Source organism: Opisthorchis viverrini (assembly GCF_000715545.1).
Source record: "Opisthorchis viverrini unplaced genomic scaffold opera_v5_147, whole genome shotgun sequence".
In the NCBI taxonomy this organism is placed as follows: Eukaryota; Metazoa; Platyhelminthes; class Trematoda; order Opisthorchiida; family Opisthorchiidae; genus Opisthorchis; species Opisthorchis viverrini.
In genome coordinates, this window is record NW_008751803.1 from 1,241,336 (window position 1) to 1,263,601 (window position 22,266).

The 22,266-nt window shown below is 44.8% G+C and overlaps 2 protein-coding genes across 2 annotated transcripts in view; both read right to left on the reverse strand.

The window, feature by feature from the left end:
* Positions 1 to 938: 938 nt before the first annotated feature.
* Positions 939 to 18,542, reverse strand: T265_06807 (hypothetical protein; the record flags this gene model as incomplete). Its single annotated transcript, XM_009172172.1, has 4 exons — positions 939 to 1,098; positions 8,092 to 8,633; positions 12,103 to 12,261; positions 18,315 to 18,542. The coding sequence occupies 4 exons, from the start codon at positions 18,540 to 18,542 to the stop codon at positions 939 to 941; spliced, it is 1,089 nt and encodes a 362-aa protein (XP_009170436.1).
* Positions 18,543 to 18,613: 71 nt separating this feature from the next.
* Positions 18,614 to 22,266, reverse strand: part of T265_06808 (hypothetical protein) — a gene marked incomplete at both ends in the record, with an annotated part of 8,979 nt that continues 5,326 nt past the window's right edge. Inside the window, 2 exons of the mRNA XM_009172173.1 lie at positions 18,614 to 19,631; positions 21,205 to 21,418. Of these exons, the coding sequence (XP_009170437.1) occupies positions 19,165 to 19,631; positions 21,205 to 21,418 (681 nt within the window). The remainder of the gene's footprint in view (positions 19,632 to 21,204; positions 21,419 to 22,266) is intronic.

Below are 22,266 nucleotides of genomic sequence, written 5' to 3' on the forward strand. Positions count from 1 at the left end.
TGGCAAAGCTAACACCTGAGAAACAAACCATCGGTAACGCGCAAACACTGTTAACACCGTCACCGAGGTACAAAATTCACTTCAAAAATCTGGTTTATAATTTACAGAATTCGAAGACCAAACTCAAAATTCACTGTACACAAATGACCGGAACCGTTCCCGAGTGGCCTGCCATTTCAGTCAAATGAATTATGGCTTTAAACGCACGTTTGTGTCCGTACCGCAGTTGCACACAAAAGCATTTCTGACTATTACGGCAACCTTGTTCACTATTTGTGGATCGGACTTTTCATTGGCACCGAATTAGTTATGAAAAATGTCTGTAATTCCATAGACTGATGTGACCGCTAAAGATCGATACGTGCACCCAGTTTCGCTAATGAACCGTGGGTGTATATCATAGACGCGGACATGAATTAATCAAAACTCGGGGCCCAGTGGTGCTGCAGTTAACACCATGAAGCAGACACCAAAAACAACAAGCTTAGCATTGTTAGATTCCTCTCACCTTTCTTCAATGGGCAGACATAATCTGAACGTTTCTTTAACAATTCTGTAGGGATGGAATAGCTACAAATTCTTGGAATGAAAATTCTTGCATGAACTACTTCCAACTGTCAGCAATAATTCAACTCTCCCCAAAATAAAAGATTGCGAAATTCTTGCTCACTTCCGCTTGTTGCCAGTGGGGTTACAGTTGAAAGTAGATCAGTATAAGCCCATCACCATACCTGATAGTAGGGTTAGTATACAAGTCATCCATACTTTCTTTGAACACACAGCATGACAATGTTAGAAGGCCCAGAGGAACCGTGCTGTGCATATCTAGCGACTACCACAACGGCAAACAAAGCTGAACTAAAGCTATTGGGAAGAAAGCAGGAATTTCATGTAGATATTGTAGGTTCGTTTATTTTTCGTGGAGCTCTATAAATGAATTAAGTGTCAACTCGTGTGAAAATTGAACGGACGTCGGAAAGGTCGTGCGATCCCACCAAAGCGTAACTGTCCGGCTTCTTTCCGCCCTCCAAGACCACCTCCAAGACGTCGAGGCCGCCAACCAGGAAGTGACTCGGCGAAGGCTGGTTCAAGAATGACCTAGAAGTAAAAGTTTGCACGATTATGTTTAAAGGGTAACTTATGCTCGAAAAATATGTAAATTGCACGAATTCGAGTCAAGCTCCTCAGAGAAAAAAATGAACACAGTGGCATACTTTCGGAAAGGCAAACCAGAATTGAAAGAATTGCCATCTTAAATAACGATATTTTTCAGTCGATGCCTGGGCCAACTGATCGGACAAATCATCGCTCAGAAGTACGTGTTGATGGAGTTTGTACTTCACTGGGCGAAGCTCGATATGATAAGCAAAACAACCGAACACTATAAAACCACGCCTATTCCGATGACCGATGATGCGGTAGTTGCCTACCTAATCAGCACTGGACAATTTGGTTACTATCCTCCTGATTCTGAAGCCTCCTCTACTGCTCAACCGTACTCGGTCTTTGCTGCTGCTGTTGCCGCCACATTTCCACCCGAATTCCGGTCGTGAGGCGTTTTGGCTGTTTTTTTGTTACTGCTGTTAGGTTCCTCAGGAACATAGCGACCCGGGTGTTTTCATAGTTGTTGACCGAACAGCGATCTGTTGGCCCATTGCGCAGGAACACGGGTTGACTGCGGAGCTGACAGTCACATTGAGGAGGGGGCGGAACCAACTCACCATAACCGTCTGTTATTGGTGTGTTACATCACCAAACACTATCAGGATGGAGTTGTGGGCGGACTGCACCTCAGTACTGATACCAGTGACGCCACATAGTTGAAGTTGAAACAATCCTTTTAACGATATTTGCCGAACGGAATGGAGTTCAGCGAGACCAAGGTTTGCGGCGTGTCTACCTCTCTCACCTGACCCAGCAGGCCAACAGCAAGCGCCGAAAATGTAGCAGGTCAAACTGCGATCGATCGACCGCTGCCATCATCACTCATTCCACTCATGGAGAGCGGACGTTTTGTGTTACCGAAGTGTTGGTGGCTCGGTTCCTTTTCCACGCTGACTGACGCAGTCAACACAGGATACCTAAAACGAGAGTATTATCACACACTTCGAAGTAGGCCTTGGTGACTGCCGCCGTCACGGTCCGACTAAACAAAAAAGTGTGGATAGGTTGCAGCAGGTTGGTGGTATGGGATTGCGACCGTCAATATTCAGTTCAAGAGTGGCGGAATTGTCAGGGCAAATGACGACAACATAAAACTACAAGTAACGGCGATTTACTCAAAATACTATTTCCCTTGTTCTAAATTCCTCTAGAAAAGTTCGGTTTATGGCTGTGAGTGAATGAGCAGATTTAGCCAAGGATATCCTCTGTTAGCCGGCTGGAAAAAAAACAAATTCATAGCGCGAACCCCACATTTTTCATAGTATTTACGTGTAGCTCTACTCTGTTAGCGGCTGGAAAAAAAACAAATTCATAGCGCGAACCCCACATTTTTCATAGTATTTACGTGTAGCTCTAGCGCTTTTTGAACAATTCTGTTGTGAAAAGAATGGCTAACATAAAATCCCACTCATGGGCTACTTCTGCCCGAAACTACGATGAATAGTTCAACATTAGGGGGTCCTATGCGCTTATTTGCAAATCGAATTGGAGTCACCGAGAGGCCCAGCTGAATTTGTCACTTATGATGTTCCACATCTACATATGCCGAACGAATGTCGCCTTATGTTTCAATTGGCACGGTATTCGAGATATATTGCGACAACACCGCCTATTAGATTGCTGAAATCTCTTCGGGTTTCACCAAGTAATCTTCAACTCGGGGCAGTTGCTGGGAAGGAGGAAGCTTAGGAAGTGCAACGTGTGACGTGGGTCACGAATCGGAATGATAATGGATGGAACAGCGGGCGATAAACATCAAGTTGACGAAGACATGTTCAGCGTCGCGCTGTCGCGGCCAAGCAGATAGTACGGATAACTACTACGTGGTGCATTGGTAGTACGAGAAATTAACACGCAGGAGAATTTGTATTCACATCAATTGTGTTTGGATAGTGCTTCTTTCCTGTGCAATCACTCTGGTGAGTCCATACCAAACGAGAGAGGCGCTGGACTCTGCTCCCATTAGAGTTCATTAGCAGCTCGTACCTGGATCAGCGCACGTTGGACGTAGCCGAATTATCATGACCGACGAGGCTGATAGTTAAAAACTATGCTGTTTGGCCACCAGCGGCTACCCCGCAGTGGACATGATACAGCACCAATCATCATTCAGTTGCGCAATTCGCTCCACGTTGTCACGTGTTGACCGGCTCATCGAATGACGACCTGTCGGCAGAGTAAGCTTTCCACTTAAGCAGTGGGCACTCGGAGAGCGTGGCAGCGCGTGATGTGCAGCGTGCGACTGAAACCACGAAATGCCTAAGTGAGAGTTCATTACACGGCTGATTGGTCGCTCGTATGGCTGAGGATTCCTGGGATTCCTAGGGATTCGTCAGATGCGCACTGGTGATAGTTCTTAACATGGATGAAACAGCTGAACAGCACTTATCAGCTTTTCATAATAGGCTTACTTCACTTGTAAGATGAAACGTCCTCATGTAGCCCCTCAAAGTCATAAATTATGAAACAAGCCAAGATAAAACTGATCCAGGCGTCAGGGGGGGTTGTCCACCCAATGTTCTAGTGTACAATGAATCTGTTTTCATTCTGAAAATAAGACCACTCCAAATTTGAACTCTAATGTCCACACAAGGTATGTGCAATGTTTTTTCCGTGACAGAAAGTTAGCATAATTGCGAGAGCTAGTCACATGAAAACATGCTGCAAACAGCATAGTTCCATCTTGTGACTGTCGGGTAAGGCTGGTTTATCAAGCGACTGATCGATACGGTCCTGAATGCCGACTAACACACCACTTCCGTGCGAAAATCGCTACCACTGTTGTTTGTCTGAAATTGGTAGGAATTTTTTAAGGATGCAAAACTGACTCTGGCAATTCGTCACACGTCAGTACAACGTGTCTAACCGCACCCCCAACATTCAGTTCCCATACTACCCTGCTGAATCCACACGATATTCTGAACGAATCCGGAGAAATTACGTCAATGCATGATGAGTTTAATTTCACCCCTAGACTCAACAGGAAGAGGTCATAAGATAAGACGGAAAGTAGAAGATTACACACGACATGGGAAGCTAGATAATCGGAAAAGTGGTATTCTGTTTCGGCGTAGACTTCCATTTTCTAAGATGATAAATGTTTATCTTCAAAGGCGAATCAGTACAGGCCCTCCTAATGACGTAAACACAGCAGGCACCTGCGTGGGAAACAATAAAACAGGCGCTGTTATCTGCGGATGGGTTAGTGGTCTTTTACTACCCACATCACTTATCGATCAATAGGTTCCACATTAGTCGGCTTACATCTGATGTCGTTGACAGATACTTCGAACTTCAGCCGGTTGGTTTATTCTTGCGTCACTTGGTTGAACAGCTTTCGTGCCATAGTCAAGTTACCATGGTTATTTGATAACAATCAAGTCCATGGGCGAAACTGTAGCAATCAACAGTCGTGGCGCCACACACACGTAACGATGACCGACTGGTTGTCTAAAGGCCCTGACTTTCAATGGAGAGAACAGATATAGCAAAATTTCACTTCCCTCAAGCACGTAAGGCTGGGAAACTAGGATTCGTGTCGCACCACACAAGCAGTTACATCGAAACATAGGAACTACCAAGCTCAGTCGGTTACTTCTAATGCCCGACGGATCGATCCAAACCTGTTTGGAACTGGTTTCGGAATTGATTTCCTATAAATGTGTTTTTCCTGAGCCGTTGAACGATGGGATAATTCTATTTGGAACTGTTTATTGCTTGACCGCAATTTCATTGTGGCTTCTGGTTACGCCTAAACAAAAGAATACCTCTCCGGTTTGCAAACCGAATCACACATGCTTAGACAACCGCGTCAACGTAGCGAAGTCGAGAAGCACCAGGTAGCTTTAGTCACGTGATTAGTGCTGGGCTAGGTGCTTGCTATCGTCTTAGTTAGAACGGCCCATTACAGAAACAGGTCTTTACTAATGTCGTACTTTGCAACGCCGTTCGTTCTAGCTGGATCGACGATGCAGTCTTAAAATACATTCTTTCGGCAAAGTGATTGTGATCCCCAGACGCAGGACTTGGGTTCAACACAGCCAGAGTTTTACCAAACGTGTGATTCACACAGCGATGTTTTGGCCAAGGTTGTGAGAACGACAGCTGAGTGCGCACATAAGGGCCAGCCAGGGTAGAAGCGCAACCGATGCGCACCAGACTGATGGTTTGATGAGGTAGTAGTAATGCATTATACCGCTCACCGCATAACTCGGCACAAACGGCATCATCCAGCGAGGAACATCGGTAAAAATAGTACCGAACCTCAAGCAATCAGCTGTTGTGAAACAAGTGAAAAGTATCTACACCAGTACAGAGTTGAGGAAGTACTGAGAATAGACCTGCGGCTACACATTTCCAACCGACCTCGCTAACGAACTGTTCGAACCGCTTCGGTTTACCCAGATACATCCGCCCAGGCCTTGCTTTATTACTCATTACAAAGACAAAGATGTATCCACACTGACTGCGAAAATCGAGAAGCACAGCATTCAGCACGTTGACGACAGATTTTGTGGACTTCAAAGTCCAGAGACCGCTCAAAAACTTCGTGATGGCTTACTCCATCAGTGTGGTACAAAGAGACCAGCGAAATCCGCATGCTGTTGCATGACTCTTTATTCGTGGCATGACTCTTTATTCACAGTATTGTTCAGCAGCAATTCTCTGGTAAATTACGAGTTCGATAGTGTTTATTATTTTGAGAGCTTTGCGATGTCACTTTAATTTCTGATTCTGAGAATAAACCAGGGCTTTACCACTGATTGCGAGGTGTGGTATCAATTTTATAGAATCTGACTTCAAGCTAGAAACGGAATACCTGGCCTATCCTTCAAGTTTTGTAATGGGCATTCAAATAACATCCTTATTTTTAGAAGTTATGAGACAGTCTACAAACTGTGAATTTGTCGTCAGAGGGGTATTTTCCTCTCCGTTATTCTAGTATTATTCTTTGTTGTAGTTTGTACAACCGGTTGGGGTAGGAAAGCAGCCTTGGTTGTGAATGTGACTCACTACTAAGGGCTGGTGGTATTACTCCGGTTGATGGTGAAGCGTTTCTAGTGAAGTTACCAGACTCGGAGAGTGAGTTCCTCATATCGTTCGGGAATAGTACACAGTTCAGAGCCTGAGCCAGTGTGAAAGCTTGCTTTTGATCAAAGAGAAGTCATCCATTCTTAGCGAACCCTGCGGTTCCTACCGGTGCCTGTGACATTCAACCGGAAAGGGCATAAGTAGCTGACCTCAGTTTGCAGTGCTTCACGACAATACCAGAAGATGATCTGGAACTTTGACAACCAATGCAACGCTAGATGTGCGTTCGGCTGTTGTTGGTCTGGCTGCAAATTATAGATTACCCGTTAATAAATCTGCACCAGCTGTAACAGGCCACTTTCCCATGAGGAAGGAGGGCAGAAGGCGTGCATTGCTGGGCTATTTTTGTAAGGAAACTCCCATTGTGTAAAAATCCAAAGCACTGGTGACGTTCCCTTCTTAAGGATGCTTGCATAGAAGCTTCTCTTGAAAGAGGGAATTTTTCAAACCAAAATTTCGTTGCACAAGGATCTTGGGATCGCAGGGCTGCTCCAGAAGGTTACAGCGAAGGGTTGAGAACGCGGAGATCTTCCGTTGGGTTACGTATGGGACTCATCAACTTCAACCTTGTACAGAGCTACATCTAAGATGTCTCTTCGAAAGGCGACGAAACCTATGCCAGTCAACTGGTAAGCTCGGCGAACAGATCAATAGCCACCTGATCATTTACCAATGAATCCACCCGAGCTACCAATATTCCATCATATTACCAGTGTCAAAGGCATTTATGCAGTCGAGGTTTGGTACGCGCAGTGTGGTGATATGATCTTCCAATAACGTGGCATCCTCATCTATGCAGGCAATCGGGTATCTCCTCCGTAAGCACCGGAATTATCCTGGTTATCCTTCGGAAATCAGGTATTCCTCTACTCGTGGAAGACTGATTGAACAGAACTACAACGGTTTCCATTAGGACATTCAAACACGGTGTAATACGAGGTCTGAGCCACTAGCTTTTTTAGATCTTCACTAGAGTATCTCCTTTTGCACCATGCTTGCGTTTGGTATCAATGGGACTAGCACTGTTTACACTCAGTAGAGGAACATTTGTACAAGAATTCCACTCAGTAGCGCACGGTTACTCAAGAAAACTCCGGCCACTGTTTACCTCAGTAGATGAACAAGCAAAAGTATTCACTTATCCATCGAATTAGCGAATTCTTAATTGGAACATTTGTACAAGAATTCCACTCAGTAGCGCACGGTTACTCAAGAAAACTCCGGCAACTACCGTAGATTTTGTTGCCAACTAGTGTGTAAACGTAAACCTTGCTCAGCCTATGGATTTCCGCCATCATATGACATTAGTTGCTTGACTTTTGAAAGCCTTCCTCTCTTGAAAATTGCCTCACTCTTCTTTCGGAATCATTTCATTAATCGTGGAGAAAATTCGTCCGGACTGATGGTTTGAGTAGGATACCATTTAAAAAGTTCGTTGAAGTGGCTCCAATGTGCAGCAAGCATAATCTTCAAACTGAGTGCATAAAACATGAGTTATTCAGCGGAGGTAAGCAAATAATACGCTATGGATTCGTAAAACGAAACTCCAAAGATGAATGGAAGGGACAGTCTCGTGGTCATTGATGTCGGATTATTTCAAATTGCCAGCATACTCGAAACAACCCATCACTCTCAACAAGACACACTACTCATAAGGTTACTGAAAACTCTTCGAAAGCTCAACACGGGTTCTTTCAGTCAAAAGATTGTACTGGGATATCTCGAATAGTGTACCGACTGAAACAAAAGCCAGTCTTTGTGCAGCGTATTTAGTTGAAGAATCTAATAAACGAGAAATTCAGTTGGACTAACTGAAGTCTCCCAGGAAAAACCAACCTATGACTCATTGGAACAGGCGAGGTGCATCGAGTTGATGGGCCTGAGCTGGAACCTCTGTTTGCATGTTTTCTCGATGCCACACTGTAGCCTTTTTCAGCTGACAGAAACAAGGCATCAGAAAAGAAAGAGATAAGGATTGAACTTGCCTTTTCACCGCCAGGGATGTCCAAGCCTTCAGGTTTGGCTCCATACTGTGAACCGGCCATTGACCGCGCACGCTGCGTCCAATTCCTTAGAACACACTCTGCGTCTCTGGGGTTTTCGAAGTAGGCAAACGCATAGCCACATGGGTATCCGGTAGCAATGTTCCTGACTAGCCGAACTTTTGGCCAGAGTATGCGATTTTCCGGTACGCTGGACTCCGTATCAAATGGAGAACGACTGCGATGACGCAACCGCGGGCGACGTTCACGACGAGACTCGGGTGACCGTTTCGATTGTTGTTGCCGTTCAGTTGGCCGGTGAAGTAGAGAGTGAAGTGCCTCTATGAGTACCGAGGAGGTAGTCTGTGGCGACAGACGTCCAACGAAAAGCGTGGCCTTGAGGATCAAAAACACATCCAACCAGTTTAAATCGCACGTCTTTCAACACGTGTTACAATACCCGGCATATGAAAAGTCGGTGGAAAAGAGAACTATTGCTATCCCCTTTAATTTCATGCTACCAAGACAATTCATGGGGAGTTTTCAGCTCACTCGCATTGTCCATTCACATTACCACGGAAGTGAAATCAGCCATTTTCATAACCTAGATTTGTTTGCTTTAAAGGTACAAGGAAAGTAAACTTCCACTCATACTCCAAAAAGTAGGCAGATATGTTACTGAAACAAGCAGAACGGAAGGTTGTTTTGAAATTATGGTAAGAAATTCGAGGTAGGCGGGTATTGAAGTAAGGGAAAATTCGAATACTGGTGCGTATAGATGACCAAATCATGTTTTTTGAGAAGCAGTGACACTGCATGGGAAGAAATCACTCAGAAACCGAAGATAATGTAATGATGTTCTCAGGCAACTGAATGTGCTGCACCATCATAAACGAGAGATTCAGCTGGGTTCCAGGTGAGTCTCTCGAAAGAACCAAATTAGTTTGCAGATGAGTGTATATTCGCTAATTTCGTGCAATTTGGTTTCAAGTAGAACATAAGGTTGACGAAAACCCGGGGACTGCGCCTACCTGATGAGCCCCGAGAAGGGCAAAACCGGTCGTGGGCTGTCGATGGATCTTCAGCAGCCTTATGAGTAGTACATTACAGAAGATAATGTATATTTAGGTAGGAAAAACCTCCATGTATGCGGAATAAATATGGCGAAATGAATCCCGATCGCGTTGGGTTAAAACGAAATATTGTAGTAGCGTGGATTGCCTTGTACGGCATAGCATTGTGCCGTAAGATGCCAGGAGACAACCGCGGTAAATCATCCTACACAGCTGTCAAAATTGGTCATGCATTGAGCGAGTGGTCGATTTTGTGGGCACTTTATACTACGAGAAATCTCTATGCGGTGTACTGAAATATAGAACATTTGAATGATGCTTACAAAAGTCAAGAAAGTGGGTGCGCAATTAGCAGTGAAATTTATCGGTTTCTTTGAGGTAATACAGTTAGACCAGCATGAAAAATAGCTATCACTCGGGCGACTGTACCAACAACGCTGGGCTCGAGATGAAGACACCAAATGTTCGAAACCTGTCTCTGATGTTTTTGAGGGCATCCAGGACATTTTCTCCGATGCGACCATTGTTCTCAAATGGCTTCAGTAGTTCATTCTTCAGATACCCTATGTTCCAAAAGTCTGATATAATACCTTGTTGAAGTTGATCATCGTTGACTTGGTACGGATTACTGAGAACGACAACAGCAGTGAAATCTGTTATCTGTTAACACGTGACCACTTAGCTCACGCGTGGCCATCGTTCGGTCCGGTATCATGTTGTTACCATGACGTTTTCATGGTTGGAATATGTCAGCAGTTAAGAGGCCTGTAGTAGATGTCTTTGCCATTGACATTCCATGAAAAGGTACGAAGTAAATTTACAAACAAGGACATTTAGGGGGACAGATGAAATGCACACCATTTCCGCTTGCGACGGGGGGCGTGTACGAATATCGGACAGTGTCACGAGAGGTGAATAGACTCAGGTCACCTACCAGCAACCCATAATTAAGCTCCATCGGCAAGCTGAGAGGTTCAGTTCAGACTGCTTTATTCTAAATTTTTAAAATATATTGACTTCAACTGAACACAATAAACATTCAATTGCCAAAAGCCATGGAATGAACGGGAAGAATTTATTTTCGTAGCTCATTTGGTGTATAAAGTTTCGGTAGAAAAGAGTACAATTTTTAATAAAATTTGCACTCGTCCTCTATTTTACTCTGGTAGGTCGCTAGCGTTGTTCTTAATGAACTTAAACAGGTGATTCCGGTCGACGTCCGATTACTTGTCATCTTTATTTGGGTTTCTAGAAGGACGACCTTTTTCGCACGCTCTCGGGAATCAAATAAATCAAGCTACAAATTTCACCGTTCATCATCATCATCATCAGTTCTTAATGAAACAGGTGATTCCGGTCGACGTCCGATTACTTGTCATCTTTATTTGGGTTTCTAGAAGGACGACCTTTTTCGCACGCTCCGCTCTAGAATAAATATGGCGAAATGAATCCCGATCGCGTTGGGTTAAAACGAAATATTGTAGTAGCGTGGATTGCCTTGTACGGCATAGCATTGTGCCGTAAGATGCCAGGAGACAACCGCGGTAAATCATCCTACACAGCTGTCAAAATTGGTCATGCATTGAGCGAGTGGTCGATTTTGTGGGCACTTTATACTACGAGAAATCTCTATGCGGTGTACTGAAATATAGAACATTTGAATGATGCTTACAAAAGTCAAGAAAGTGGGTGCGCAATTAGCAGTGAAATTTATCGGTTTCTTTGAGGTAATACAGTTAGACCAGCATGAAAAATAGCTATCACTCGGGCGACTGTACCAACAACGCTGGGCTCGAGATGAAGACACCAAATGTTCGAAACCTGTCTCTGATGTTTTTGAGGGCATCCAGGACATTTTCTCCGATGCGACCATTGTTCTCAAATGGCTTCAGTAGTTCATTCTTCAGATACCCTATGTTCCAAAAGTCTGATATAATACCTTGTTGAAGTTGATCATCGTTGACTTGGTACGGATTACTGAGAACGACAACAGCAGTGAAATCTGTTATCTGTTAACACGTGACCACTTAGCTCACGCGTGGCCATCGTTCGGTCCGGTATCATGTTGTTACCATGACGTTTTCATGGTTGGAATATGTCAGCAGTTAAGAGGCCTGTAGTAGATGTCTTTGCCATTGACATTCCATGAAAAGGTACGAAGTAAATTTACAAACAAGGACATTTAGGGGGACAGATGAAATGCACACCATTTCCGCTTGCGACGGGGGGCGTGTACGAATATCGGACAGTGTCACGAGAGGTGAATAGACTCAGGTCACCTACCAGCAACCCATAATTAAGCTCCATCGGCAAGCTGAGAGGTTCAGTTCAGACTGCTTTATTCTAAATTTTTAAAATATATTGACTTCAACTGAACACAATAAACATTCAATTGCCAAAAGCCATGGAATGAACGGGAAGAATTTATTTTCGTAGCTCATTTGGTGTATAAAGTTTCGGTAGAAAAGAGTACAATTTTTATTAAATTTGCACTCGTCCTCTATTTTACTCTGGTAGGTCGCTAGCGTTGTTCTTAATGAACTTAAACAGGTGATTCCGGTCGACGTCCGATTACTTGTCATCTTTATTTGGGTTTCTAGAAGGACGACCTTTTTCGCACGCTCTCGGGAATCAAATAAATCAAGCTACAAATTTCACCGTTCATCATCATCATCATCATCGACAGCATGACATCAGTGTTCAACACCGATGCTTCACTGCCCTACAACCATGACTTATTTGAAGGCCTTATTGTAAAGAAAAGAGTAAATGTGGACAGGGGAGGGACTTACTGCTAGCTTACCACAATCATTCCGAGGTGCCCACACCTCCAGACATTCGCTCAGATAACCTGGATAGAAACTGACAGCAACAACGCCACTGACATCGGTTGGCAGCCATATCTTGTAGTGTCTCCAACCAGGCACAATGAGGATCACGTGGTCCCCATCCTGGAAGGCGAGTAGCACCGACAGCACCCAAGCGTTTCATGATCTCCTTCATACTCCTCTGACCAGTCAAGGGCTGGTCACCACTCTGTTTAGGCCACCCTGAGTTGGGCATTGAAAACATTTCACCGTTAACTCTGCGCAAGTTCCTTCAACCCATTCATTCGTCCCGCGCACCTGACAAGCTAGCAGTCGAGATTTCCGTTTAACCAGATATGTAAATTGTGGGTGATTAGATTAAGCTTGAGTGACTATTGTTGGTCCCACTGGTTCCAGTTGGAATCTGTAGCAACGGACCTCGATTGACAAGGGACTTATGTAGAACGATAATAAACGTACAGTTATAGGATATCCGTTGCATGTTAAAGAAACTCACTGCACAAGATAAGTGACGGCGTCTGGTGTCAAGCGCGACCTAAACAGGGGCTAGTATTAACTCGTGATGATATGCACCCTTAAACGAATTGGGAACGCGGATATAGTGTTACGGGTCCTTGTCTTATGCGTCAAAAGAATCTTGGCTATTCTCCAACAACCAGGTAATCTTTCCACTAGTGAAATACTGACCAACATGGGAACATAGTTTGATTCGTAGCAGTGACGCAATAGGGGGAACTACAGGTCAACTTCGATTTCAAATGGAGCATCTCCTATGTTGAATTTGTTGTCGGCGTCAGTGGTGCCATCGTCACTTATGAGCACTGCCGAAATATTCGAGCGTTAACGAATCTATCGACCGACAAATTCTGATGTCTCGAGTCCGGTCCCACTAAATACGTAGTCAGTTCTCTTGTGAAGCTGACATCTACGCTTACATTTTCTTCTCAAACACCGGCAAAACCGTTTCTTCGGTTGTTGCATTCTCGTGGCTCAATTTCGTTCGTTTGCCACAGAGAACATATTGTTAGTAAGTATACTGTCCCAGCAAAACTACCGACCACATTGGCCTATTCGATTTCACTTCGGAGTGAATCAAGCTCATTTGAGTTGAGATCCTACCAGTGAAATACACCATCATAGTGATTTTAGGGTCCACAGAGATTGGCATCATTGTTTATCCAAGGTTCAAGCAGAAATTTGTGTAACTGAACCTTCCAAAAAATTCCTCAAGAAATCTTCACAACTCATGTAGTCCCCTACTTGTATCCTCAGCGAACGTTGAGACTGTGCACATGCTGGTTAGCTTTTCTTCACCGCGAATGTTTTCCCGTATACGGTTCAGTTTGCTAGTCCATCGGTTCTTTGGACCATTGATTTTTGTCACGTCTTCATTCTACGGCTCCCCGTCTACCAAGTAGGTAGGATACACCATAATTACCAGTCAATAAACTGGGGGGAGATGTATATCCACACTACCACTTCGCTTAGGAATAATTTAATCTCGAAAGATACACCTAAGTTTCCGGACAATCCTACTGAAGCCGTCCAACTATAACAGTCTTTCGGTGCCTAGCAGCCACGCCATCCAAAGGAAGGCTGGGATACTGCCAGGTTACCGAAGCCTAGGCAGGGGAAGTCGAGATGCAGAGGTCGGGTTCGAACCACGGACATTCCGGTCGAAGCCGTCCAACTATAACAGTCTTTCGGTGCCTAGCAGCCACGCCATCCAAAGGAAGGCTGGGATACCTGCCAGGTTACGAAGCCTAGGCAGGGGAAGTCGAGATGCAGAGGTTGGGTTCGAACCACGGACATTCCGGTTAGTAGTTACGCACTCTAACCATCGATCCGTCTCGCCCCCAAATGAGGTCCGTTTTGCGCCCCCTCCAGTTTGGAACATAAAAATTTATCTTCATAATCACATTTATCTACCGGTTGTGAAATAAGAGAATAGCTGGTATACCTGGTGTGGGACCACACTCTTTGTTTTATGAAAAGCAATGGATTCAGTCACCGTCAACCTACTGCTGCTGATGCTCGAAAGATCTACTTATTTCAGTAGTCACCAGCGCGGATTTATCAAAAACCGGATCATCTGGCCCTCTCGCCTGTGGTTTCTAACTTTGGACTAATTTAGTGAATCTGAAGCTGTTATGTTGGGCATATCCGAGATCTGTGACCTTGTCTGGCATGGTAGGCACTAGGTCAGATTTCCGGCATTTTGAACACGACTAGAACATTCATTTGGGTTAATATTTTTGAATAGCAGTACGCTCGGTGGTGCAAATTCACCTCGAAGTCTCGTTTCTATTTTGTCAATCATTTACTTTGGTCCACACTCTCCCGTAGTCATACACTCTCGGAGGACATCATACTCTATTGTCACGACCCTCGCCAACATTAACTCCAATGCTGATGTCACCGGAGCTGTAGAGTGGACATCAAGCAGTGAACCTCACCCCATTCAGGACCGAGTGTATTCCTATTCCACATCTATCAAGCTTCTCACCCTCTGGGTCTGTCTGTCTCGTGTGATCTTTCATGATCCGACCATGTAAAACTGATGGGCTAGACAGTCTTTCCAAAAAGTTCCTTGTCCCTGTGTAACTTTACGGAGCCAAAATTTGTCGAATGGTTTAGTATTGTCCGAATTTTCTGGAATGGCGCTCCTAACCCAACTAGACCCGGTGGGTCAGAAACAGAAAGGCCATCAAGCCCACCGACAAACCGCAAATGACTGACAGACAAAGTGATGAGACGTAGGCTTTGCCTTCGCCACTGCTACCGATCGGTCTTTCGGAGCCATTGCTGCCACTATTTCCTGTCATTTTTATCGCCCCATCAGTTCTTGCGAAAGCATTTATTGCATCCAAATGATCATCTCTCATTGTCTCCTCCATTTAGCCGCATGTTTACTGCTCTTAGTTGTGTCCTACTTCCTATCCTCCTATCCTATCTAACCTTTCCTTCTTCGAATAGTGAGTTAACTGATATTGACTATTTCTGGTGTGCGTTTGTTCAGTGTGGATTTCGGATTCTAGATTTCTGCTTTTCACGGGAGTATCCTAACCTTGGGGTGTGCTTTTTTCTGTAGGTTCATCTTCCTGTAGAGGATTTTTCAGCAACCTTCTGAATATTGTGCTACGTCCAAACAGCAGATCTTATTGGTCCATTGACATTTAAAAATGAGACTACGAGTGCTCAGCGTATACAGCTCGGACAGAATTCGTACATGTGCCTTAACGAATGGTGGTGGGTTACAAAGCCTAACTAGGGGGATGAAATGGATGTCTAGCAGCATACTTTACTTCGACTCTTTAAAGAGGCGACCTCGTCAAACCATGTGTACACTGCCTAATTACAGTCATAGGGCATAAAAAAGCGGGTTTGGCATACGGTTCTCGTACTCGTTCTACACTACGTTCACAACACGACAGTATGCATCTATTCACCTATCTGCCAAGCGCCCTCATCTCTCGTTCCTACAGGACACAGCAACATTTTGTGGCTCTGATTTAACGGTCCTCTGTCCGGGGTGGTAGTGAAAATGACTATCAACGGTAGTGATAGTTTGGGTCGAATCTGGTCAAATCATTCGGTAACAGCCTTTTACGTCATTCCATTAGGTTTTTAATGTTTATCTAGTTCGTGAAATATTGCTGTGATGGTGGATCAGGAGACTCGACCCCAAAGACTGCAGCAAAACCCGGAGAACCTATGAAGTCTACCTGAGCATCATTTCGAACATCCAGTGGGTGACTTATGCAGTCTAGAAGGGTACCACGATAGCAAACGATGACCCTCATTATTCCACATATTACCTAGATTCGAGTGACACCACATAAGCTTACTGAAAACAGTAGGTTAGAGTCCGCCATGTCAATCGCGCACTGCAAATACAGAAATCTAAGCAGGTATGGGTGAATTATTAGGGGAACCGTTGAGATTGTATGTCATGTGTGGGTGCACATACTCGATTGTCTTGCTTATCCAGGTCGACAACTCGCTGGGATCAAGCCAGACGCAGCGTTCGGAACGGTTAGACGAAGGTATGGAGTGGCCGATTAGACACGAATGAATCCAAGTCAATTAATAAGTGGATTCAGGAAAACCATGCACTCCTATCACAATCCCACAACGGCACCCCTATTGGCAGCAATGTGACTACGGCTATGGTTTAAGCGATTAATTTCCTCGCAATAATGCTCAACACTCACTGAGAAATGTCATCCCGTCTATCTACGCCAATATCCCGCATTATTAGATTGGTTTGTATCAACTGAAAGTTTCCAACGGCCACAGCCTATCCAGCTCAATGCATAATAATAATAGCCACTGACCAAAGCCACGAGCGATGTTGATGCGGTACCGGCGGGTGCAATTCAACGCGAGTAGTACAGCAATCCGCGCAATGTTCCATCATCCACTGAGTCTATTTTGATCCAACAGAAAAATCACTACCTATCTTGCTCCTTGAAGTACTTCGGAAACATACCGTCCTCCCGCACACAATTTTTAGCGACCCTGAAGGGCTTGTTGAGTGCTCTGATTCACTGTTAACAACCGAGTAGAACTGGTCAAAAACGCGCCCATTTGGTTCTCCGAAGGAGCACAGAAGGCCACATTCCCTTCAGATCAAAGAAGGTTGTAGACTGATGCCAGCCGATTGTTATATTCTCTTCCCACTTTCGCCAAATGTCAGATCAACCTAACCTTGGGGATATAGATATAAGCTAACCATGTACCTTATTCACTACTTTCAGCTGAGACCCGTCTATACACTCGTCACTCACTAAATGGGTTGAGGGGAACTTCAGTCCGTATTGTCATGCAGTCAACACTAAGCGTGGATGTAAATCAGTGGAAGAAAAGGTCACAAGTCGGGTAGATGTTACGAATTTCCGCTTTGTACAGGACACCCAAGAATAGCAGTATAAGACTGCAACTACAAACGATGTTTTTGCACTTGCTGCATGCATTGTTAGCTTCACTGTCGTCTCTAGAATGTCCCAGCTTCACTGGCCAGCACGCGCTAAGACGACGGCACTGTCTTTTTGTGACATCGCCCTGAATTCTGTTCTATCGTTTCACCCGAAACCAGTCCCGGACGAAAGCAGGAAGATAATGTTTTCCGACATCTCCTAGACATCACTGAAAGACCGCTCGCAGCTTATGATACTGCGACCCTATCCAATCTACTCACTTCTTCGATTCTAGTGCAGTCAAAGGTAACGGAAAGGTTCTGAATCTCCCGATTGCTGTCGCCAATAATCCTCCCATGACAATATGACACAACTGTGTCAATTGTGAAGGCGAACTTAGACTAGGTCTCTCCTCTTTCGTGACCAGAGACGGGGAAACAGTTTCGCTCGGTTTTTTCTCGCTGCACCAAACATGGGTAGCGTCGTTCAGCTGTAACACCCTTTCGGTGCCTAACTGCCATGCCACCCGAAGGCTGCACGAGGGCTGGGATACTGCCAGGTTGCCCAAGCCTAGACAGGGGAAGTCGAAAGGCAGAGGTCGCGTTCGAACCACGGACCTTCCCGTCAGTAAATTCGAGCCCTAAGCACCTGGGCCATCTCGCGTTCTCACTACACTTACTTCGGGCTCACGGATGTTGCCTTGCGTGAAGCGTGTGCGAAATCCGCTACCTTGGGGTGGGGACGTAGTAAAGAAATATGAAGGACTACGATACCCTTCATTTCTAAGTGTATAAGCACAGAGCGAAACATCCCCACTCGACGTTTGCTGTCCGAACCGGTGAAGCTAACTACACAAATTTATAGGATCTGCATTGTGGAATCCATTGGAGCATAAAGAGTTTAAATGTACTTCTGTCACTTTAGTCTTTGAGGGCAGTGTCGAGGTACTACGTGAGGTGTCGATCACGAATTAAAAGAATCTACATGAAGCGACAGCTGAACGACTGGTAAGCAAAACATGATGGTTCAATAACAAACCTGATGTTGTTCGCCAGTGTTTGGATATATGACAGAATGAGGCGCCCCAAAAGCTACAAAGTATCAAGCAACCTTTGAGTACTGTGACAACGCTGTCTTCGAACCCAGGGTACTAAAAAGGCCAACATGAGCCAAACTACATGAAGCAGACGAAACGGACCAAAGGGTGACAATGCCTAAGGTGTGACTGAACGACACAGGTACTGAAAAAACGCTAACCTTTGGATCCAGTCCAAGGCACTCGGAAAACTTTGGTTTGTATGTTGCTGAGAGACAACGCATGACGGCCCGATCGTGAGGAACAGTGTCGGTACCATCAATGCTACCAACCATAACGGGGTCATAAAACCCGTGAAAATGAACATAAGGATACCATACGTCCTCATGCTCCTCCACCGGGTGACTGTAGGTAGTCATTGAGTCGTGCAAAGAATCTGAAAACAACATATTGTCTGTAAGCACGACTCACCAACCGAATCACAATAAAAAAACTAACAGAACCATCAGTAAATAAATGTATATTTTCCGACCTGTGTTCATCTGCTATGTATCCGCCATATGGAATTCAAGACTTAACGGCCATAGGAATGAATATAAAAAGCGAAACCATCAGAAAACGCGCAGCCGGGTTGTTCGTGGTCTCGTTAAGCAGTGAAAACTAGCTGAGACAAATGAGATTTACATCGGCAATCACATGAAAAGAGCACCTGGGAAGGACGAACAGAATGAAGGCCATTGAGTAGATTCTACGCAGTCAGTATGTACACGACACCAGTAAGATGAACACAATTCTACAGTTTTCCACACTAAACCAAAGCTAGGACACTGTGTATTTGTGTATTGATGTGAAGAGCGTGGGCGGTGAAAGGAAGAAAATGGGTGAAGTGTGACAACGTTCAATGAATGATTCGCATTCGGATTGAACAGGATTTTGACTACCTGTGCTTCCGCATCACAACTGATTAGCTCCAACAAAACGTTTAACAACAAAACTCTTCGTGACATCGAAACACATCATCACAAATTTTGGTCCACCGAAGAAGCCCGGGAAACTGGCGCATTGCAAAAGTTAGTACTGCTGAGGCATTACCGAACGCTGGTGATGATGAGCATGCAAGTTTGAACCAGAAGGACCCAGAATCATCGCTTGATTAGCCCCGTTCGAAGCGTGCAAGGCATTCGAAGCACCAGTACCACTACCAACTTGGGTGCCAGAACTGTTAACGGAAGGGGCACCTGCATTCGATTGGTTCGCACTTCCAGCAACAGGGCCTCCGGCATGAGCCGCCTGGTGTTGTTGTTGAGCAGAGGCAGCAGCAGCTGCAGCAACTGCAACAGCAGCAGTTATGTAGGGTGCTGAAGGGTAGAACTGTGGAGAAAATGGTTGACCTGCTCCAGAACTAGCGTTGAAACCTTGCGTGAGGACGCCACTAGTCGAATGAGCACTTGAAGATAACTTGGATCCGACAACTTCAGTCGAAGGTATTTGCCCCTGGAACGATCCGTAATTTGGATTCCCAGTATTTTTAAATCCCACTGAAAAGAGGAAAATGTACGGCGAAAATGGAGACTTATAAACTTATCAGGGTGTGCAGGTTCAACGATATAATAGAAGTTCATCGGTTTTGTAAAGAACAAGCAAGCTCAACGAACAAGTGTGGAATATGTAACGGTAATTGTATTGCCTCCAGTACGACTAAACATTTTCCAATCCTACGAATCCCTAGACTTTACGAGCGAAATATACAGGCCAAGAAGTCGATTGGTATTACTTTTCTGTTGTTCGTTTGGATTTAGCCACGCAAAAAATCAACTACTTCTGCAACGAGTGAGAAACTAACTCAAGCTGTTGCCCGGCTATCCACAAGATGTGTGCATACGAGCACAGAGACATCCATATTCATCTTCCTACATAAATTCTTTTACAACTCGTCAGTAACTGTAATTAGGTCCTGATTACCTCTCGAAATTACCTACCGCTCGCTTCGCAGACATGGTTCATATCTGCCTAGAATAGCTAAACACCGGGTAAATTCTAGTATGGAAACTTAGTATCCTTTGTTCTTCCATAAATACTTGTGCGGCACGAGCTACGCATTAGACATTCAGATCGATAAATTATCTCACATTGCCTCAACAGACTTTACGCTAACAGCCATCTTCAGGTATCACACAGAATAACATTTTCACTGGACACCTGCATATCAATGCAGAGACGCATTGTGGGTAGACTAAGCGGTTTCGCTCTAAAGGACGGACTCTAAATGGTCTCACCAGAGAGGACAGTTGAAATATAACCAGACTGTCTTGTGTTCCAGTTGAATAGATCAGAAGTTGGCTTCAGTAACTGCCAGACAGTGGTCTGTGTATTGATGCCTTAAGCAGGCACCTGAGAAATGAGCCTGGAGAAAAATCCCGCCAACCGGTGTTTACAAAGAGATCAAATTTGCCAAAAGACTTATGGGTCTACACTAGATGAAGCTACAATTGTGTTGCGTATTGTGTCCCCGAATTCGTTTTCAAACTAATAAAGCGGTATAGCATACTGTAGGAAAAGTAGGGTAAAAGTGGCAAAAAGTAAGGTGCATCGGAATGAGTTGAACGTAACACGGGTAATCTAAAGCCAAGTTCAAGCAAGTTCAAGCATGGTGCCCGCCTATATACAGGGGGCAGTCTAGCACAAGGTTTAACTACGCACAAGCGTGGTGAGGTGCACGTGAGCACATACCCAAAATTCACCCAACTACCATCCGCTACATTACATTATGATCAACAGCTGACTGCATAAACCCCAGGAGCACCCGGTTCACCACCTGGTTACATCTGAATATAACCAATCAGCAATCATCGAGTGGGTGAACCACCCACCGCAAACATTCCTGTATATCGAATGTCGATGGTTGCGAAACACCTTCAGGGTTCTTAGGTGACTAAGGTAACAATTGAACCTTTCCCTCAAGTGTAACAAACGTCGCCTTTTTTGAGAGCATCTATGTAGTAGTAGCCGGAACACCAGGTGGAAAAACACGAACATCAGCTAGAATTAGGAAAGTCTATACGGAAAATCGGCGTCAGGGTGAGCTAGAAAGCTGCAAAACAGTGATAGTACCTTGCTTAGCAGGGTCACCATATTTCATATCAAATAAGTCGTCATAACCGGAGTTCACAGACTTCATACCGCTGTAGGATTGAGCTGAACTATTTGGCTGCGGCTGATGTTGAGTTATGGGCGAACTACCGTGCCCAGCACCACCTTGACCCGGACCAGAATCTTGACCAGATTGTTGTTGTTGTTGGTTCAAGAAAGCATTGGGGTAGCCATTCTATGCAAGAGATAGGTAAGCAAATAGGCACATTAGTCAGCAAACCAGCGGGGAATAAACTGGATCAAACTCAGGAATGTGTCAGTGACAGAAATGTAACGATGCAAAGTGAAAATATAAACTTATCACAATGCTACTTGTGATTAGTTACTTGTTTGTATCAAAGTCTCCATCGAGCTTTGGCTTTCAACAGACAGCAATTCACTGGCAAACAGCATAAAATTCAAGCCAATAAAAATTTTTGATGGGCCTCAAAAAGAAATCTAATCAACTGATGAGAGGAGGTGAAATGAAGGTAACAGTAAGTTGTGGGCTAGTAATATTCCAGAGAGCTGGTCACCTAGCCTGGCAAAAAATTTTGACCGCACTTACTTTTACGTTGCAATCTCGGAGAAGCTCATCGTAATACACAACATGATTCGAGCCGCAGTGTTGATATTCGCTAAAAATAACCTAATAGAGGTACTGGGATGTTTGGCAGGCCCCACGGGAAAAAGCACAACATAATTCAATTTCAATTCATCAGCCATAAATCTTGTACCATAGGCACACCGGTTACAGCTGCTGCAGTCAGTCACAAGAAATGGAGTGCGGGAAATACAGCCAAGCCTTAGTTGGCACGGGAGGCGATAGCATTGACGCACGAGCGCCATTGGGCCATTTCTGCCAATGCCACCAATCATTGGTGAGTTGAGCCCCAGGCAGGTAGGCGGCAGTTGCCAACCCGACTAAGTTTACTGGTCAGCGTTTCCGTACTTCGTTGCCAGGTCATACACTTTCCACCTCTCGGTCGCTTTCACTCAGCACAGGGGTTACCGAAGGGTTCTGTGAAGCAGACGCTCTTCTGG